At 42.8% G+C, this 11,531-nt stretch overlaps 1 protein-coding gene across 3 annotated transcripts; it reads left to right on the top strand.

Annotated features, from left to right (window-relative positions):
- Window positions 1–1,157: 1,157 nt before the first annotated feature.
- LOC106938193 (protein FAM131A-like) lies at window positions 1,158–9,891 on the top strand. Of its 3 annotated transcripts, none has more exons than XM_015020099.1 (5): window positions 1,158–1,622; window positions 7,026–7,137; window positions 7,236–7,418; window positions 8,643–8,786; window positions 8,928–9,891. In XM_015020099.1, exons 2-5 carry the CDS (start codon window positions 7,047–7,049, stop codon window positions 9,470–9,472), a joined length of 963 nt encoding a protein of 320 aa, XP_014875585.1. In that variant the 5' UTR covers window positions 1,158–1,622; window positions 7,026–7,046; the 3' UTR covers window positions 9,473–9,891. The 3 variants fall into 3 exon arrangements, with proteins under 3 accessions (XP_014875585.1, XP_014875584.1, XP_014875583.1); XM_015020098.1 differs by lacking the exon at window positions 1,158–1,622 and adding an exon at window positions 6,095–6,811; XM_015020097.1 differs by lacking the exon at window positions 1,158–1,622 and adding an exon at window positions 6,095–6,815 and having other exon boundaries at window positions 7,024–7,137.
- Window positions 9,892–11,531: the final 1,640 nt, after the last annotated feature.

Below are 11,531 nucleotides of genomic sequence, written 5' to 3'. Positions count from 1 at the left end.
TGCTGTCAACTTGGCTTCACAAAGGCACTTATTGAAGTATCACTGGTAAATGTAGACCTATCACTGCGGAGCTGATCAGTTACCAAGTCTTTGCCGTTTTATCTATTCTCTGGTTCATTTAAGTTATTTTCTTCCTGTTTTGTTTTTTTTGTTTGTATTTTTTTGTTTTCCTCTTGCCAATTTATTTTTTTAAATCAACATATGCTGATTTTCTGTGAGCCCTGCAGTGGACTGGTAGACAGGAAAGTGGGTAATGAGAAGTCAAAGGTCGTCAGGCCAGGATATGAACCTGTGATGTCGGCATCACAAATCTAATCCCCAAATCTGCTGTCCCCACATCCTGGTCCATACTCAGAAACAATCTCAATTGAGCTATGAGATGTTAACAGGACCAAACTGTGTGCGGCATCTATGAATGTCAGGGAAACATCATGGTGAGAGAGCGGCTCAATGCTTTGAAAATGTCTAGCAGGCCTTTTGAAGTCAGCTGAATGGCTCCAGAGTTGGTTCATCATAGTTGATTTTTTTTTTCTTGCCCCTTGTTTTTGGACTTTGTTTGGTTTATTCCGTATAACTATAAAGATAAACTGAAATGACAAAATGTATATAAATATATAAAATAGTAATTTCTACTTTGAATAAAGCGATAAAGGGACTGATGTACAGTTTATTTTTGAACAATTGGAGAAGTTAAGAGTGGAGTATTTCTTTTAAGCTATTGCAATAAGGAAAAGACTTCTGTGTCACGGTACCCAAAATGTAGAATAACACCATTACGTGAAATTTGTAAGCTTGGAAAAGAAAAGTCCACGGGTTTCCATCTCTTGTTTTTTTTTTTTTTTTTTTTTTTTTTTAGTTTACCCACTGTTTCTCAAATGACCCTTTCAAGGACCCCACCTCCAAGCATGAATCATCGTTTATTTTAAGCTTATCAGGCATTACTAGATAAGCTCTGGTGAGCAAGAAAGATCAAATGTTTCCATGTGCTCTGTTACATTTTTTCTTTCTTTCTTTTTGGAAGTCTTTGCACAAATGCTCATTCAAAAAGAGCCAATGTTTATAACTTATTTACCTTTCTGGTGTCAGTAATTTTCCATAGAGTTGCTACATCCTGCATGTTTTTTTTTTTAGTTTTTTTTTTTTTTTTAGTTGTTTACTGTGCGACTGCAAATGTCTGAAGCCCTCTGATGAAACGACTAACCAGCAGTGTGTTGTAGTGATTCTTGGACTGAATCTGCAGGTTGCTGGATCTTCTTGGCAGCACAGAGAAGAGAAGAGAAGAGAGGAGAGGAAAGGAGAGGAGAGAAGAGGCGATGGGGGGGCGGTGAAGAGACGACACCGCCTTGCTTTGATGACGCTCGCCGTCGGGAGACATTTGGACAGCCTTCAGCCTATATGTAACCCATATACACGCCGACAAATGGTGCGCGTGAGTAGGAGACGAAGCGCAGCTCGTGAGCCCGGAGTTACGGGGATGTTTCGGCCGTCACTGTAGCGTCGCCGCTCAGCCGCAGAGCCCCGCAGCTTGGAGGACAAACCCCTCCGAACCCCGCGGTATCATCTGTTGATCGGATTGGGAGACAATTAAGCGCAAAAACCATGAGCCGCGGTCCGACTTCCAGGTAGGTGGCCGAGAGAAAGACACGAGGAGAGCGACTGTGATGGGAATGAGAAGCAGGGGTTGTTTATCTGGTGCAGGTACAAAGCTATTGGTATGCAGATTGAGACTTCAGAGGCTTCAACACATCGGCTGCTATTTCCATTGGCGCCGCTCTCTCTCTACCTCTACCCCCCTCTCCTTTTTAATTCCCACTCGGTCATAATTGAAGGCTGCAGACTTGCGCTCATCAATGGCGGATTGGTGCGTATCGTTTCTGCTGCTTGAATGCACCATTTCCAGAGGAAAAAAAAAACACCCCAACAAGTGTGGCTTCTGCACTGCAGCCTCGCTTCATTCACACAGAGCTGCGGGCAGAGCGACTTCACCCTCCCACTTGTTGGTCACATAAGTCAAGATCACAGTGTCCAGAGGTGCCAGACGAAACAGATGTTGTCTTAGAGATCCTGTATGTTTAAGATCGGTAGGGAGAAATAATCCAGGAGACCTAAGCGTTTTAGCTGCAGCCACTGCCACAAATCTGGTTTGTTTGGCTTTAATTAGCTCCATTTATCAGACGCAAAGAGCTGGCAACCTGCAGTGGGAGGATTCAAAAGAGACTCCACAGCATGAATATATTGTGCAGGTGTGAAATGTTTTCTTTGATTTTTTTCCCCAGCAAAAAAACAAAACAAAAAAAAACAACATTGATTTTCACATACTTTTTTTTCATCATTCAATAACGTTTAATTAAAATCAAGTGCAGGGCCGGATTTAAGAAGATGACGGATCCCTCATTTATGATTCTTTGGACCCAAACATACACAGTACAATTTGATGATTGCAATAGTCGATCAGCTAACTTCCTGTCTGCCTTTCTGGAGGACAGAACAGAGTGATGCCCAGACGCCACCACAGAAGGAACTCTGCTATAGTCTCTGTTACTGATGCAGGCTTGTTGCTTCTTCACATCTCTGTGTCTCTCCAGGTCAAAGTCCATTGATGTTTATTTGAGGGGGTTGGTGGGGTGAGGTGATGTGTAGATGTCCATTTACAAAACTGAAGCTGTTTGAAAAACAAACAACAAACAAACAACAAACTTGAGTTTCAAAAATAAATTTGAAACAACCGACAGTGTTAATGTTTCACCTGAGTTCAGTTTTTATTTAGGCTCACGTTGGAGAACGTTACAGACAAGTTGTATACGTTTTAATTTTAAAACTTGTGACTGCTTTTGCTTTAGTAATAGTTAAAAAGAAAAAAAAATAGGACATCGTCACTTTCTCACCTCGCTAGTAACACCAGCCTGGTCTTGCGCATGGAAGACCCATTGATGCATTTATTACCAAACTAGACTTAGTTCCATGCTTCACTGACAATAGCATATATGAGCTGAAGGTGTCAGAATTTGGTCTGTGAGCTTTATGACACCTGAAAATTTCAATAAATCAGCTTTTCTTCAGAAAAATGACCTTATCTTACCTTATGTTACTTGTATAGCTTACACCAGAGGTTCCCAAACTGTGAGGCGCGCCCCCTAGGGGGGGCACCGTGTCATTACAGGGGGGGGGCGCGGGAAGCCGTCTGGATGAAAAAAAAAACAAAACAAAAAAACATGAACGCTGTATGCGCTGGGTTTTTACCTTAGAATGGCCAACTCTCTGTTATTCCTATGTTAATTTGATACAGTAGAGGCTTCCACACTTCCCATATTTGTGTCCTCTGTCACTTTTATCAGCAGTTAAAACTGTTTAATCCGTCGTTAACATGTCGTAACCTGTTTTTCCGAGCCGCCTTTAAACGCAACATGAGCGCTACGACGCTCGCGCTGGGTTTCCGCCAGTGAAGGAGACCTGCTGCTGCTGGGCGGAGCTACGTAGGTTTGTGTTAGAATCACGGCAGCAAACCAGCAAAACGCAAAGAACTTTTCACAGTTTTTCCCTCCAAACTAACCGACTGAGTTGAGTGAAGCTGTTGGATGCAGGTAATGTTAGCTAAAAGATGACTAGCTAGCTAATATCAATACAGAACCTTAAGCTTAACAAGTACCTTGTAGGCTACCGATGTCGGTGTCTATTTTCAGCTACGTACATTCATTTTGCCCCCAAAAAAGTCCCCCCCCCCCATCGTTTCAACCAGACAGCCATTTGTAATCCATAGGGGGGGCGCAGAAAATGTTTGGAAACCACTGGGGGGGGGGCGCAGAAGAAAAAGTTTGGGAACCACTGGCTTACACTGACAGTTGTGTTGCCATTATGGTAATGGCTTGTTCTCCAGTGTTGGCCTAGCATAACTTTTTGAGCAACTGCAACCACTGTGGGGTACATGGCCAGTCTAAGCAAGGCGTTACCATACATACCATCATATTATACAGGTACATGCCCCAGCAATCTGGCTCACTGCTCATGACAGAAAGTGGAAAATCTTATTTATTGAACTCTGGTTTCTAAACCCTTCAGACTTTTTGAACTTAAGTGTTTCAATTATACAAATGAGCTCTACGTGTAACATAGGCTACTCTGCTTTGTCAATTTAAAGGTCATTAAAGGAGCCGATGTCTGCAGCTGCAAGCTTTAAATAAATAAGTCTGCCCTCACAACAGCCTGTTGAGAAGCAAGTTCTCACAGTTTGTCTCGTTAATATCGCTGCACTTCTTATGTCTTATGGAATAAGAAAAATGCGCTTTGAACTGCGGGAGTCAGAACTGACAATCTGAGCGATTCTGTCTCTCTGGTTGCTCTCATCTATTCCTAATAAACCTGACTGGGTGGTTTTCTACCCAACGCCATTAAAACAAGGAGCTTTCACTCAACCATCACAAAAAAATGTTGATAAAATAGCAGCACTCTTTAAACGGGAAGACATTTTAAATTCAGTGTAAGTCTAATGAGTTCATATTAATAATAAAAGGTCCATTTCTTTTGTGTTGAAATGTAATATGCTGCCATAAAGATCATTTACAAATATGTATATTTTTGGCATTAAATTAAAAATGTAATTAAAAAAAAAGTACATTCTTTCATTTGCTTTTTAAGAACATCACCAGTCTGGCTGGCTCTCAGGTGACAATAATAACATGATTAGTTTTAACTTTCCGTACAAACAGAAATGTTTCTCAGAAGACCTGATTGGTCTGCTGGGCCGGTGGGATTAAAGGATTAAAGCAAGTCACACATACAGATTGCTCTAAAACCAAACAGCAAAAGGACCTTGTATTCAAATTCTCAAGTACACAAGTAGCTGTTTACCAATCTTTGTTCTGTTTATTTGTGATTTTAAAGGTAACGATTAGAAAGCAGGAAGTGCTAGGTTTTTAGAATTAGGAGACAGATAAAGCAAACACTAATGGTTCTTTTTATTTCACTTTTTTAATAATAAAACACTCACTTTAATGTTCTAGTTGGAAAGGTTTCCTCAACAAGTGAAAATGTAACAAATTTACATCACTCTACATAAAATAAAACACACAATCTTCAAACAAACATGGTAAAAATATATAAATAAAACTCATAAAATATGACAGAATTAATGTTCACAATAAAATGAATATTTCAGACTGCCCCACTGAAATTGCTTTCATTTCTTTAAATTGTTGTTTTTACAAAAAACCTTCCTTATTGGCACAAATTACCCTGGGGTAAAAAAAAAAAAGAATATGTTTTTATTTTGTTGACGAAAAGGACTAAGACCGAGTCCAAATCAGGGCACAATGAATATGAGCTGAAAGGCAATTGTACGTTCATAAAAGCACACACATCTCAATTATGTGTAAAAGAAATATTTACTACTTAAAGGGGTTCATTTGTGTGATTCATTTGAGAAATTTAAAAATCATACTATGTTCTATAAATATGTTTTTGTGTGTAGATTTCAAACGTATTTAAACTTGGCCAATCTGAGCTTGACCATCGACTCTTATCGTGGTCTTTAGACCAAATACTGAGAAATTGGAATGTTTTTTCTTCTTCTCTTATTTACGTGTCTATTCCATTTATGCCAAACCAAAATAATTCAACTTTCTTGAAAACAAAAACATCAAACACAACACATGCGTTGATAAAACCAAGAAAAGCCTGATCCATAGTTTTTTAATAGTTATGTTGTTTATTTATCATTATTTGAATGTGTTAAAAGGAAACTATATACATTTCAAGCTGGCAAAAGTACATTTTCTTTGTTCTGTCAATACGTAGGAGACAGTGTCTGCTTAGAAAAAAGGGTGAAGTTGAAATGAACACTTCTACACCCTATGTTTCCGATTTTTTTTTGGCAAATAACTGAAATAAGTAAAGGTAAATCCAAAGAAATATGTGGGAAGCATACAAATGCAATGCAAATGCAGCTTAATTTCATGTGACCTACAACAATCCCCGCTGTCCACAGTGCTGAAATCTGTGCGTTTGAATCTCAGGAGGGAGCCTTTCGGAGCTCCACCCCCCACCACCTCCCCTGTTGTGTTTGTCAGCGTTCAGCACACGAGTGTCATCTCACGGGTGTGTTTTCCAGGCTGAAGCTCTCCTTTGGGGAGCGTTGATTTGTCACCTGAGCTGCTGCAGAAACAGTTTCCACCTTCATGTCACTTCCTCCCCGAGTTCCCCGCCTTGCCTTGTTTGCTCGCATTTCCTGTCATGCTTGACTTCGGTGTTAAGCCTTTTTACCACCGCCGGGGAGATTTTCCTTCTTAGCTGCTTTAGGAGCCAATCTGCTTAACAGTATCTGTTAAGTCATGCATGTTTGCTCGGGCCACGCGTCTCTTGCTTGTTAAAAGTCCCGGAAACAGGAACGGAATACGGGGACATGTTTTGAATCCGTCTTGTCCAACTGATCCAGTTGGTCATGTGAGTTTGCCTTTTGAGGGCACGGAGTTCATTAGGTGGCAGTATCGGTTTCAATCAGCAGCTCTGCGGTAAGCGCGCTCGGCTGGAACCGCTTTACCCTCGCGCCATATGTCTCCTCAGTCAAATGGAGACTGCTGCCCCAGCCCTCTGACCACTCGAACCGGGTTTCACCGGCTTACTGTGGCTTTAGCAGCATCTGTGCAGCAAATTTAGGGCATTGCCGTCTGCTTGTCTGACTGGTGGTTTAAACCAGCAAAGCGGAGCGGTGATGTTTAGTTGTGTGGGTTTTACGGCGCCCTGAAACCACCTCCGCGTGTCCGCAATGACGCCAAGCATCAGGAGTAGCGAAAGAATGGAGAGGCAAAGAGTGGAAGAGGTAGGAGAACTTCACACTGAAGTTTGTTTTTTTTTTCTCTCTCTCTCTCCAGGTGTTTATATTATTCATACGCTGGATCATAAAATCTGCAGAAGTGGGTATGCTGGGGAATGTAAGCTGTTTTGTAGGAGGATGAAACGGCTGCTGAATTTCATGCACAACTGTGAAGAACTCGAAGCACGCTTTGATGAAACGTCATGTTTGTTCTTTGCAGGTGAAATTTGAAGAGAGTGAAATGATTCCAAAGTCGGGAAAATCTCCGGCAGACTCCAGGAAAACAGTCGGCATCCATGAATTTGCAGCGCTCGCCAGATCCTCGTTGAATGGTAAGCCGAATCTTCCAAAAAAAAAAAAAAAAAAGCTGTTCTCAAATGGCAAATTTAAAGAAAGGCCGTCTCGACCTTTACACCTCCGTTGGACCCAGGCATCTCTCAGGCGGTGAGGGACCATGTGACGAAGCCCACCTCCCTGGCCCAGGGCCGGGTCGCCCACCTCATAGAGTGGAAAGGCTGGCCGAAGCCGACGGGTCCTCCACCAGGCACTCACTCCCAGTTCAACTCTTACTGCCGTCTGACCGAAGGGGAGAAGGAGGCTCGGTTTGCTGCAGGTATTCACCCCCTTTTTCATCCTTTCTCGTCCCCCCCCACCCCACCTCCTGCAGAAACGTTGACAATTTAAATCCAGTTTTCACAGTCAGGATTACTGCTAGTTACAGTCACATGTCTGTTTGGGTAAACATGTGGATATTTTACTTAGCATGGTTTAACTACAGCATCATCTTGTGACCGGCGTCCACCTGCTGTCATGAGACTAATCCCTTCAAAACTCCTCTGTCTCCACCCTGAAGGCCCCGCCCAGCCGCCGGCCACCGGTTTGTCTTGGCGGCAGATGGTGGCCCTATTAGACACACTCTCAGAACACTTCACTGCCCACCGACGGTACAGCAGCGCTTGTCTTTTTTTTTTTTTTTTTTGCTTTTTTTGCCGTGACTCATCCTTTCTGGCGCTGGTGACATCGCTGCAGCTTGATGAGGAGATAATGTGAGGGGGAGGAAAGCAGGGAGCAGACGGAGCCCGGCGTACATCACGCGCATTATGAAGTCTCTTCGTCTTGATAGCCTAATTAACGCAGCAAAATGCCAAAAGGTTGCCTCACCGTGAGGCGCTTCAAACAGAAAGCCGGGACAGTTATTGTTTTCCCTCTTAGGTGCAGCTGACTGCGTCTGAGCCACTTCAGAGGCAACTGAGGGGGAATTTCAAACAGAATGTATTGATATTTTTGAAGCCGTAACCATGAACTCCTCTGATTAAATGTATAAGAACGATAAATGTTGATGTTGCCCTTGATTCAAACTAAAACGTGTAAAGATAAATAAAAGGGTACTTTTGCAATTCCTTATTCATATGAGACTTTAAGCATTTTTCTAAGACATTTTCTACCCTCTTTATTAGATCTAGGACCTACATGTAGAAGCAACACATTACCAGGAAAAAAGAAAGAAATTATGGTTTAGGTTATTCTGTTTCCTCGCTCAGCCGTAACCTTACACGTTAGACTAGTTGTTTTATGGAGCAATCTGGATTGTTTTAAAGTTAAAAGTAGCGGCCCTTGGTTTGTGAATGAATGAATCCTATAATTAACCAATTTCGCAAAGAGAAGTGGGTCCAAACTGATGTAAAAGACTCATTGTCAGACATCAACAGATTTTGTAATCCTCCCGGAAACGCAGGAAGCTTTAATTGGATTTGAACCCAGAGGAGTCGTGACCTGATGATCCTCGGTGGCGTTGTGCTCACAACGTCTAACTAAGCGAAACCCGTTTTCCTGCTAGGAGTGGCCGAGCAGTTTGCAATTGCCGAGGCCAAGCTGCGTGCCTGGGCGTCGCTAGACGATGACGAGGAGGACGAGGAAGACTTCAATGATGAAGAATCCCACGCCAACGGACAGACTTGCAGCTTATCCACGGAGAATCCAGGTATCCATCTTCATCCTCGTCTTTCATGACCCTCACTGTTTTCGTTCATCACCGCTGACGAGGTGCTCACCCTCCCGTTTTCTTCCCCCATAATTCATTTCACCCATGTCCAGAGGTTCTGACTGTCTGCTCCTCTCTCAGACGCAGCCATGTCCGAACCAATCAGCGGAGCGCCGTGCCAGCCTGAGACGCAAGACGTCGAGGTGCCACAGTCTGTTCGTCCCGTAGGCTCCGTCAGCAGCGGCGGCCCTTTCCAAGACAGGCCTCTGACTGATGACGACCTACAGAGCGGCTCGCCCTCTTCGCGCGGCGACTGCATGTGTCCATTCCTGGAGGAAGAGGAAGAGCGGCTGCACGGTCTGGTGGAGCAGCTGACTCCCCTGCAGGAGCAGCGCGGCGAGGTTTGCGTCCACAGCAAGCCGGAGTGGCGGCCCCGGAACCGGAGCAGCAGGTTCGACTCCTGCTACTCCACCTCTCACTCCGAGTCCCCCGGAGAGGAGGACGAGGAAGACGAGGAGGAGGAGGGCAGCGTGTTTCACGAGGTGCGGGTGTGGCACTGCAGCCCCAGAGGCTTCTTCTCCGACCGGGGGTCTTCTGGAGTGGCGTCTTTCGACGAAGAGGAGGAGCGGGAGGAGGCAGAGGAGGAGGAGGAGGAGAAGAAGGAGGAGAAGGAGTATTTGATGTGATGTATCGTCCATGTTTATGTCTTTCTGAGTCGATGTTGATTCCGATACGACATAGATCTAGTCCGATGACATTGTGAACCTCCTCTCATCTCCTCCTCCCCTCTTCCCGCCGCCTCTCCTCCTCCGGAAGCCTTTCATCCGTCACCCCTCCAGGCCTTCTACTGATCTCCTCCCACAGGTTATCGCTGCCGTAAACAGTACACGTGTCGGAGAGTTTAATCAGGATGTAAAGCTGTTGTTCAAACTGAGTTTTGTATATTTTTGTGAAGAGTCATGTGCTGTTCATTTGTTGTTTTTGTTTTTTCTATGGATGTTTTGTAGTGTGGTTTATTTTCCAGCTCGTCCTGTGTCATATGGGTTTGATATGGAAAGCACGAGTGTTCTGCATACAGTATATAAATATAATTTTTGAAACAAGATCATTCCTTGTGGTTCTTTATTTTTTCAGTCTTGGCGAAAGCAAAACATATTGGGGAATAAAAAAAAAGGAATCAAATTCTCAGTTTTGGTTTTGCACATTTTTTTCTCTTTAAATTTATTCATTCATGTACAAAAACAATTTCGTGTTCTCTGAAAAATAACAATGGTAGTTGAGTTCAAAATGCACAATCCTCCTATGTACATCAGCATGTAGATTTTCCTCATCTGTGTATTTCTGTATGTACAAAGCATATACAGGCCAGTGTCATATAAAGGGAGATACTACAGACTTATTGCTTAACTAGATACGCTGCAAATTAGCTCAGATGCTCTCTACTATTAATTCCTTATACATTACCTTATAATGCAAGCATTACTGAATGTTCCATATGCACTCAAAAAGTGATAGACATTTATTGCACAAACAGGGGAAAAAAAACAAAAACAAATCTGGTTTGCTGCAGCTTAGGCATGGGTCAGTAACCAGTATCAAGGTAGACCAAGACTTTTAAAATGTCACAAACCTGTGATAATTTCACATCTCATCATTCTCAAGATTTGAATAATTTTTTTTAATAAGATGTCAGAGAAAATGCAGGAATGCTTGTTTTTCTCCAGCTCTATGGCTTATAGAGTCATGCACCACCCAACCCCACCTGTTGCTGCACACTCGTGTTCAGCTGCTCAGAGGAAGGTCTACTAAACATTTCCCTCCCTTATGGGTGTGTGGCAATAACATAAAATGGCATTTAAAAAGTCAATTTCCCCAATTCTATTCAAAAAGTATAACTTAATATCTCCTTTAGATCCAGGAAATACAGCTTTGTGTGAATTTGAACAGATATCACTTACAGCTAATGAAATGATTTAAATGTTACAGTTAAGAACTTGTACAGAGACGTTGTTTTGGCCTCCACAACTGCAGGGGAGATTGCTGAATGAATGGACAGTCACCGACAGGCTCGGTAACAAGAAGAAGGGTAAGTCACCAAATGCCGTTTCTGCTTGCTTTACAGTATCCAAACATGTTAATGGAAACAGGAGTGCAAGGAAAAAGTTTGCCTGTGTGCAGTTCAGATATCAGGGAATCCTGAAGCACTTCATGCTTCACACTTGCTGATGAGCTTTATAAAGATGCTGATGTTTACTTTCCAGCAGGGCTTGGCACAATGCCTGCCCACAATGCCAAAAGTAGCAATAGCTGCCTTAGTGGTCATGGTGTTATTGTGCTTGATTGGCCAGCAAACAAAACCCCTTAGGGAATTGTCAGAAGGAAGATGAGAGACACCAGACCCGATGTAGATGACCTGAAGTCTGCTATTAAAGCCACCTGGGTGTCTTAACGTCACAGCAGTAGGACAGGCCGATTGCCTCCATTTACTGCAGTTTTCCACGCAAAAGGAGGAATCACGGAAACACTGAGTGCATGCACTGCATGGACTTGCTTTTTATTAGGATGACATTTCTACAATTGAAAATGTTACTCCTTTTTTTTGTCCTATATAATACTCTCGTTTTCTGAAGGTTTTCATTAGTAAAAAAAAACATTTAAGAATAAGAAAATATCAATCGCACATTCTGATTTGTCAAGTTACCAATGAAAGACAAATTCAGCTGACTTTTTTTCTGTTATAAACAT

The sequence above is a fragment of the Poecilia latipinna genome, unplaced genomic scaffold (genome assembly GCF_001443285.1).
Source record: "Poecilia latipinna isolate Pla-1442-1.1 unplaced genomic scaffold, P_latipinna-1.0 Scaffold2531, whole genome shotgun sequence".
Classification (NCBI taxonomy): domain Eukaryota; kingdom Metazoa; phylum Chordata; class Actinopteri; order Cyprinodontiformes; family Poeciliidae; genus Poecilia; species Poecilia latipinna.
Note: the sequence above shows the minus strand (reverse complement) of the source record. Positions and strands in the feature narration are given on the sequence as shown.

Excerpts from the sequence above, each read along its gene's own strand:
- LOC106938193 (XM_015020097.1), top strand. The coding sequence starts at position 6,758 with ATGACGCCAAGCATCAGGAGTAGCGAAAGAATGGAGAGGCAAAGAGTG. Across the intron at positions 6,816-7,023 it reads GCAAAGAGTGGAAGAGGTAG|AGGTGAAATTTGAAGAGAGT; the intron begins GAGAACTTCACA and ends TTTGTTCTTTGC. Across the intron at positions 7,138-7,235 it reads CGCCAGATCCTCGTTGAATG|GCATCTCTCAGGCGGTGAGG; the intron begins GTAAGCCGAATC and ends CGTTGGACCCAG.